At 45.1% G+C, this 9,107-nt stretch overlaps 1 protein-coding gene across 3 annotated transcripts in view; it reads right to left on the bottom strand.

The window, feature by feature from the left end:
* Positions 1–3,934: 3,934 nt before the first annotated feature.
* Positions 3,935–9,107, bottom strand: part of LOC147903107 (uncharacterized) — a 106,416-nt gene continuing 101,243 nt past the window's right edge. For all 3 annotated transcript variants that reach the window (XM_087373621.1, XM_087373624.1, XM_087373622.1), the window contains one exon: positions 3,935–4,102. In XM_087373621.1, the coding sequence (XP_087229747.1) occupies positions 4,022–4,102 (81 nt within the window). In that variant the 3' untranslated portion in view covers positions 3,935–4,021. The remainder of the gene's footprint in view (positions 4,103–9,107) is intronic.

Raw genomic sequence — 9,107 nt, 5'->3', positions numbered from 1 at the left:
GCAGTCCGCGCTGTTGCCCGCGCTGCCTGCGCGTGCACCTGCGCACCGCCTCTCTGCCCGCGATGCCTAGCTCCACCTGCGCTGCCTGCACGCTGCTCCGATGTGAGCTCGCTGCTGTCGCTGCTGAGGGCACGAGGCCCGAGGGGATAGGGAGGGGTAGAGGGAGAGGTAGGCAGGAGTGGAGAGGGAGAGGGAGAGATGAAGGCTCTGATACCAGTTGAGAGGGAAAGAATGAGGGAGAAGTACAACGGGGAGAGAGTGAGAGAGAGAGGTGACACAAAAGATGTGGGTGTGAAGTGATGAGCCACACCACAAACTCATAGGTTTTATTAGGATTAGGTTTTTCACCCTATGACTGTCTTAAGACAGTCATAGGTGTCATATCTTTAATAAAGGGGTGGCAATGTGCCTTTACCCCAACAATGTACTATCTAGCTTAACCTCCACTATATAAAGAAAATTATAGCATAGCCATTAAATCTACCAACTGCTAAAAGTACTCCAGAGCAAGACGTCAACTCAACTTTTTTTCCCTCAAAGTAACTTTTCTTGATATCTTGAAAGTAAATCTTCGGAAAGATTTCATCTTGATTTCAAATATTTCTATGTACTTGCATATAAAAATTCACATTGTCAGATATAACCCAATGTTTCAAAGTCTCCATGTGGATATTTTAAGTGTACTTAGGACTGATCACATTGGTGATTATCACTATGCAACTTCTCCACCACAACATTGGAAAAGACACACGTTCATAGGATTAAAACTATGATTTGTCCAAAGTCCACCACTTCATTCTTCTCGTATAACACCACATCTATACCCTCTCTTAGGATAAATACTAGCTTTAGGGAACACAGATTAGCAACTGTGACAAAAGTTCTGAGAAAGATCTCAACAAAAGCAAAAGAAGGCTGCAGATAAGCATAAGAGAGAGATGAATCTCCAAGGAGGAGACTAGGTCTTAAGTTTGAAAAAGCACGTCTCAAAAAGATGAAAGGGAAAGAAAAGTATACCCAAAGCAATCTCCTAGACATTATGGGCCCTTTCGGGTTGGTGAGCCCATAAATGAAGTCGCGTATTGACTAGAGTTACTTGAGACTTGGAAGATTCACAATGCTTTTCATGTCAATCTTCTCAAGGAGTACCAAGGATTAGAGCCCAAAGAACCAATCCAAGAAGAGCCACTGGAGGTGGAGGAATCCTCCAACCAGAATAGATTGTCTATCACATAGAAAAGAAAGGGCCTAGAGGCAAGGTCATTTGCAAATACCTTGTCAAGTTTAAAAACTATTCGACACTTGATACCAAGTGGATAGATAAGGATTTCTTTTTAGAATATCCTCAAGTTTTGCAGTTGTATCAAGAAGCTTTTTAGTTGAAAGAAACTAATTAAAAGCTTTTCAGTTGAAAAAAACTACTTAAAAGCCGAGGGAATGTCACCATTTGGTACTTCTCTCAAGAAATAAAGCATAATCTTTATTAGAATTGACTTCAGTCAAAGAATGTTGACTTTGGTTAACTAAGAATAAGTTTTGTTGTTTTACTTTTGCTTTGCATTGGTAAAAGAGAACTCTAGGGACGCCCACAAGGGAACTAGGATTAGTCTAAGAACTACGAATGCATGCATTTCGCTAGCTTCAAAATCTAGCTTTTTGCTAGACCAAGTCTATAAAAGAAGAGCCTCCATGCTCCAAGATTCATTCAAGATTATACTCAGCTTGATGCTTGAAACCAGCCTTCTTAGATTAAAGCGTGGTGAGATCCACTTTAACTATAACATACACAATAAATAGCCAAACAATTAATCACCACAAACTTAATCATAGGGAGCTAGAGCACTCCTCTCAAAAACAAGGACATCGATTGGCCCCAAACGCTCGCGACTCTTGCGGTATTTCTTCAATATTCATATAAAGCCAAGCAAATGATTCCAAGGTCTCCTGAAAGCTGTACCATAGGCAAACCACTGCCCATAGAATTCCAATATCCTGCACACCCTGCAATCCCTACTCAGCCTTATATGGCGAATAGGCATCCAATTACTAGGCAATCCTGCAATCTCCCTGCCAACCAAGTGTGCAACAGAACCCCAAAGGCATCAACTGACCCTGCACTTCTTACACTTGCACAACCTAGTGCCCAACCAGCCAGACACGGCTGAACAACTGCACAAAAGCCAAAGAGCGCCAAACTCTGGTGCATTCAATACACCAAGTGCTTCCAAACAAGTCGCCTTTATCTATAGCCCTCTTGGCCACTACCCAACAGCAAAATTAGACCGTTCTTAGCAAGGAATCAATCTCAAATGCAATAACCAACCAGCAACCAGTCTGGGAACGGCAAAAGCAGGCAAAAGCTAGCCTTCGTCTACCCAAAATCCATAGAAATCAGGTCACCTGGGCTGGAAAACCCTAGATCATGCAAAGAATAGTTGATTCTGCCATGGCACAACCCATAGAGAGCTCAGAAAGAGACACCCAAGCCTGGAAAGCTCCAAAATTAGCAGCACAACAACCCAAAAAGCAACCAAAAACACGTCAAAATCCCTATAAAAGCTTTTGCAAAGCTCCAAAACACCCACACCACTTGCAACAGCCTCTATGCAACCTGGGAGTAGAAAAAACGAACTGATCTAGAGGATCTTGGCACAAAAACGAATTTCGTTTTTGAACTTCTGGCAGCCCACCAACAACCCACAGACTGCCCTGGTAGTAAAAAATGAGCAAGGCGACGTGATAGAATAGCCCTACAGCACGTTCCCAACCTGTGACTTGCCTCTCCTTGTTCTGCTGTGGTCCAGAAAACAGCCCTCAAAGAAAATTTTGACTTTTCTGCTTGCTTTTTAGCCTCTTATATGCCAAACAGGTGTCTTGTGCTGATTTTAGAGTCCTGTGCCCAAATATAGCAATTTTTAATCGCACCACTCTTTTGGCCCCCTATTGCACACTTTTGTCCTAGGAATTAATTGCCTAGTAATTGGGCGCACATTCACAATTTCCAATGGTCCACTAGGAATTTTAATTCCCCAAGTCTCGCACACGTGACTAGACTCTCGCGCCCCATACAATGGTGGTGGTTAAAGACTTTAAGGGGCCATGTGGCATAGCCCCACATGCATTCACCATAGTGAAGAGAATGCATTCCACATGGGTGCACTCACCACTCCACACTCTAGGACATGTCAGTATTGCATCCATGCATGTGTACTAATGCATTTTGATCAGGTTTTTTGATCAGGTTGCGGTCATAATGTGTTAGCATCGAGTTTCAATGTGATGCCACTACGCGGCTTCTCCCTCATCTCTCTTGACGTCCTCGGTTAGGATTCTCATACATACCTCATTGTGTGTTTTGAGACCTTAGTGCTGTGTTTAGTTGTGTGCATTGTAGCCCAAGTTTGTCATTTCATTTGCAGCAATTCACTTGTGTGTGCATTTGGGATTCTTTCCGTGCAATTTGTGGAGGGTATTGCAGACTAGTCGATCTCTTACATGAACCACTAACAACTGGGAAAAACACTCTGCCTTATATAAGTAAAACCTTCACATTTATAACATACAATTGACTTCCTACATAACCCATAACATTGACCTGCATATGGGCTCCTCCAAAATGTGGCTCCAAGTCTTCTATGTGTACAACAATAAACAAACACTCTGAAATAATGACCTCAGCAAAGAGAATGTCTGTGGATACTCCTCACATAAGTGACCTCCTTTTCACCAGATGGAGTGTAGTTCTCAAACAAGAGAATCTATAATACCAATTCAAAGTATAGAGGAGATGAGAGTGGAGAAGCAAAAGACTAAGACATGTATTCCAAAGCGAACCACTGACAACTGGAAAAAACAAGAGAGTTTTCTTGTGTAGGTGAAACCTTCACATGTATTGTACCCTTGACTACCTACATTATCGTACTGTTGTTATGAATGACGATTGGAGTATGCCAAACACATAATGGAATTTTACCTTCCAAGGAAGGGTGCCATTTTTAAAGTTGCGTCCATCGACGCAAGTTTATAAATCTGACTTCAACATGCCAGCTTCTTTTAGCTGTGATTGGAGATCATTGATGTAGATTTGCATCTTTCGCATTACCTGCAATAATGCATACAATAAGTTTCCACTCAACCTTCTCCACCAATGTGGTATCTCATTCATGCTACAACATCATCTAGAAAAGTGGGAGGTCATCCTATCCCCGCACTCCAATAGATGTTATGTTATGGGATAAATTTATCTTCCCCTCCCATGAATTACATTGAGAAGTCAACTACATAGATTGTTGAACCCTCAAACTCTAAGAATATCAATGGTGAGTCCTCAAATGCATATAATGTCTTACTCTAGGTGCTATAAGCACAAAGGACCCTTCACAACCTCACAAAGCAAATACCCATCATCTCTTTGAAAATGAAAACCAAGCATTTGAAGTAATGACACCTCTCCAATCATATGGACTAGATTAACGAGATTCAAAGCATGCCAGCGATCAACGAAACAATGTAAGATACATTTGACCAAAATTGCCTATTAGAACTTAGTAGGCCAAAAACACCATCCCAGCAAGATATAAATTAGAACTTGTTTCTAAACATTACCAAACCCATGGTCTGCACCTGGTTTATTATGTGTTGAAATTTTAGTTATTGGCATGCAACATAATACTTGATTATGCTTGGTCTATTGCAAATTCATGACTCTTGCAAGTTGTTTGACCAAATTTGCCTGTTAGAACTTAGTAGGCAAAAAACACCATCCCACCAAGATATAAATTAGAACTTACTAAAACTTCTAAACATTACCAAACCCATGGCCTGCACTTGGTTTATTATGTGTTGAAATTTTAGTTATTGGCAGGCAACATAATACTTGATCATGCTTGGTCTATTGCAAATTCGGGACTCTTGCAAGTTGTTTACTAACAATGTTGTGAAAGGGCTGCTGCTCCCCGACTCCCTAGCTGCCCCATCCCCTCCCCTCCCTACCTCACCTCTCCCTCCTCCCTCAGCCTCTCCTTGCCTCCCTCCCTCAGCCCCCTTCCCCGCCCTCTACACCCGCCTTTCCCCGCCCCCTTCACCTACACCTCAGCCCCCTCCCCCGCCCTCTATACCTGCCTCTTCCCCCTCTCCCTCAGCCCTCTCCCCCGCCCTCTACCCCCATCCTTTTCTCCTGCTCCCTCAGTCCTCTCCCCCGCCACCCCAGCCCCTACCCCTACCCCTACCCCCCACCTCCGCCCCCTCAGCCTCTACCTCCTCCCTCATCACTTCTCCCACCCCTTCAGCCCCTCAGCCCCTCCTCTCCTCCTTCATTCCTCTAAACCTCCCCTCCTTCTAGCCTCTCCCCCTGCCTCCTTCATCCCCTCTAAACCTCTCCTCTCTTCCACCCCCCCCCTAAACCTCTATTTTTCAGCCTCCCCTCCACCCCCCCCCTCTAGCCTCTCCCCTTGCCTTCTTCCTCTTCTAGCCTCTCCGACTTGCCCTCACCCTCTTCTATCCTAAGCAGCTTTTTAGTCGGATGAAGCTCAATAGTGTTCAAGTCAGCCTTCCACCTCAATTGACGATGGCTTTTGACCGCTTCCACCGGCCGCGAAAACCATCACCTTCTCAAAAGACGAGTTGTAGCAACTCAAAAAAGATACAAAGCAGGAGAGCTCGACATCGCTCTTTGCTCGCATCCATGGGTCCCACCCTTCCAGGTTACACGCCAGGGATTGGATGCTCGCCGCTCTACCTAGAGACCTTGTAGGGCACCTCACAGATGTTCGTCTGCTTGGTCGAGCTTTCTTTCAGGTTGTTTTTTATTCCATCACTGCTTTAGGCAAGTCCTTTAGCACTGAGCTCCAAGAGGATTTTCTTGACACCCTTCTCGCTGGATTTTGACCCAATGGAGGAGGATGGCCAAACCTTTTCACTCTTCCTCAAATTTCCCGGCCTCCCACAGGTGTACGAGCCACTCTTATCTTCCATTGGAGCTGCTTTCGGGATGGTCACCGAGATCCCCCCCTTCCTAGGATGCCCTCTTATGCAGCAGAGGCAGTGAGGTCAGACGGGGTACCATGTGTTAGGGTCATTGTCTCTGACCCTAACATCACGGATGATCACATCATGCTCCAGCATTCAGATGGCTCATTCTTCAGGCACAGAGTTGAGATCGCTAGGAGACAGGATCAGTGTAGGATTTGCACGACCCTGGGCACTTTGCCCAAGATTGCCCAAGGAAGAAAAAAAGGAAAAGGCCTAAAAGATCCACAAGTGTAGCGCCTCCTAGCACCACCTTGGCTGGCATACTTCATGTTCTACCGTACATCCTACCACTTCTCGCACTGCTAGACCTTCCACCTCTTACCTAGGACCGTCGGCTACAGCCTCTCGTCTTGGACCTTTGTTTACAACACGAACGGTACCTTCAGCACATCATGTTCTAGTCATCCCCTGTTGGGTGCCAGTTAGAGTTGTTGAGCCAGCTCCACATCAGGAGGCTATTGATGGTGCAACAAACCCTCTCTTACAGGCAGGAGATATACTTGTTTTAGTTCCTTGTGCTGATGAGGTTGCTCCTATCTCTTCAGATGTTCATGTGAAGGAGCTTTCTCCTAAGGTGCAAGCCTTTGTTGAAGCTCAAGAGCGCCTTGCTGCAACAAGGGCTCAGCAACAATCATTGTTGGATCAGAGAGCTGAGTATGACTTTCATGCCAAGGAGACGGGAGGTAGGTTCAACAAGCAGTTCTTCTCTACTCTTGGCCCCATACATAGTAGGGAGAGCGTTTCACAGCTTGTTGACTTAGACGGAGTTTTACAGACACATCCAGATACCATCTTGCAAGTAGCTACAAATATCTATGCCCCCCTTCTTACAGCAGATCCTGACACTCAGGCCAGAGACAATGCTCGAGTTATTATTTGAAAGCACTTACCTATGTTAGTGACTAGAGATATGATAGTCTCACTTGATCCACCATTCACCAACATAGAGTTTAGGACTGCTCTCTCTACCTTTCACAAGGGCAAGTGCCTTGGTTCATATGGCCTTACACCCTCTTTCTTTATTTCATTTTGCGATCACATTGGGGATCACATTACCTCAGCTCTGCAAGGTGTTTGGAACTCGGGTGAGATGCCAAACTCACTTACTGAGGGCCTCATTCATCTTATCCCTAAAGGGGATTGCAGCAATTTAGTGTCACAGGGGAGACCGATCACTTTGTACAAAATCCTAGCAAAAGCAATCAGCCCACGTCAGCAACCCTTTCTTCCAGATCTTATACATGATACGTAGATGGGTTTTGTGCATGGCAGGAGCATCTTCGATAATATTTTCTCATTTTGGGCCATACATAATGGGGGCATAGGCTTCACATTCTACTCCTAGACTTTGAGAAAGCTTATGATAGAGTAGACTGGGGTTTCCTAGAGGGTACCCTCTCTCACTTTGGATTCACAGATGCATGGATCAGAGGGGTGTCATCTCTCTATAGGTCAGCCCATAGCCAGGTTCTCATTGGTGGAGTCGAATTTCGGATTACCATATCTGTCCCTCAGGGATGCCCTTTAGCCCCCTTTCTCTTTTTATTTGTGGTTGAAGCTATAAGCTACTACATTAGAGCTCAACCTGATATTATATAGGGCTGAGTATTCCGTTGAGGTAGGAGGATGAGCTTTTGGATAGTGAGTTGGCAGATGATAGCACTGTTTTTTTGGATGCCACACCGCATACACTCACCTCTTTCAAAACATCCTTGGATTTGTTTCGCACTGCAGTAGGGGCCCATATTAATTGGAACAAATCCAATGGCTTTTGGATTAGTGATGAGGACACTCCAAACTCAGGGATTGACATAGCATTCGCTTGGATTCAGAGGGGTGTTTCCACAGGTACTTAGGATGCCAGGTTGGGTTGGGCATCTCTCCAGCATAGCAATTGCTCCTGTGTTGGAGAGCATCAGGAGGAAACTCATTTTTTGGAGTTCTACCAGACTTGACCTTGCATCCAGAGTGATGGTTGTGAATCAGGTATTATTGGCTACTACCTGGTTCGTTTGCTCTTGTTGGTGAAGATCTAGAGATTGTATATCTCAGCTCATGAGACCTGTCACGAACTTTCTTTGGAGTGGGTTAAATAGCACCTCAAATGTTGTAGCCAGCGTGGCTTGGGAGACCCTCATTCTCCCCACTGGGGAAGGAGGTCTCAATATTATTGACCTGAATTTGTAGTGTATGGCCTTGCTCTGCAAATTTGTAGTGAGAGGATTGATGCCTGCACAGGAGCCTTGGGAGGATTGTTTCCTACGCAGCTTTTAGTCTTGTACACCTTCTCACGGGGATTTTTACTTCAGCCCATCTTAGATCTCCCTCTTCCCCTCTCATGGCTTCCATTCTGAAAGCTTGGGGCAGTTTCAGAGACACTCTTCGAAGAGTTACACCCTCCTCTCGTGAAGAAATAGACAGGTAGCCAGTTATGTGGAAGGAATTCATATTGGATGACCATGGTAGATCTATCACATTATATGCTGTGGTCTAGATGGGAGAGGGGACCTGCTTTCATTGTAGGTGCTTGGAAGGCTTTTAGACATCTTCTAAAGGATCACATACTCTTATCAGTTGGCCACCTCAGAGGGAGTGCAGTCAAGATGCTGCAGGTAGAGCAGCCATCCCAGTAGAGTGGATAGATACAAATGACTTGCCAATCACAAAGTCCACTTGGTTGGGAGCCTTTGCAAGGATGGGTGTTACAGTTCATTGCCTTGCGGGATGCACATGAGGAGACCCTTGTCTTTGATGTTCAGTCTGAGGCAGACTTCTTAGAACTTCATATGATATTCTTTTGGAGGTTGCCTTCCAACCTGTTAGGATTAGAGGTCACATGGAGTGGGTCACAGACTCACACTGGTATCTTGATCCTGACCCCGTTCTCCTGGTACTTGGGTCTTGGAGACTCTGGTTATATGGTGGTTCTCCCATCAGGTTCTTGCAGTGGGACCCAGGGGAGTGGGAATAGATTGTTGAAGGGCACCGAGAGAAGAGCATCCCCGTCTTTCGTTACACAGTCAGAAATGCCAAGAGATTTCAGCTTAGCTGTAGAGGTTGGAGACCCTCCAGAGCTC

Source organism: Dipteris shenzhenensis, chromosome 4 (assembly GCF_047967505.1).
Source record: "Dipteris shenzhenensis isolate YYH24624 ecotype China chromosome 4, Dip_SZ_1.0, whole genome shotgun sequence".
Classification (NCBI taxonomy): Eukaryota; Viridiplantae; Streptophyta; class Polypodiopsida; order Gleicheniales; family Dipteridaceae; genus Dipteris; species Dipteris shenzhenensis.
This window is presented reverse-complemented; position numbering and strand designations above follow the sequence as displayed.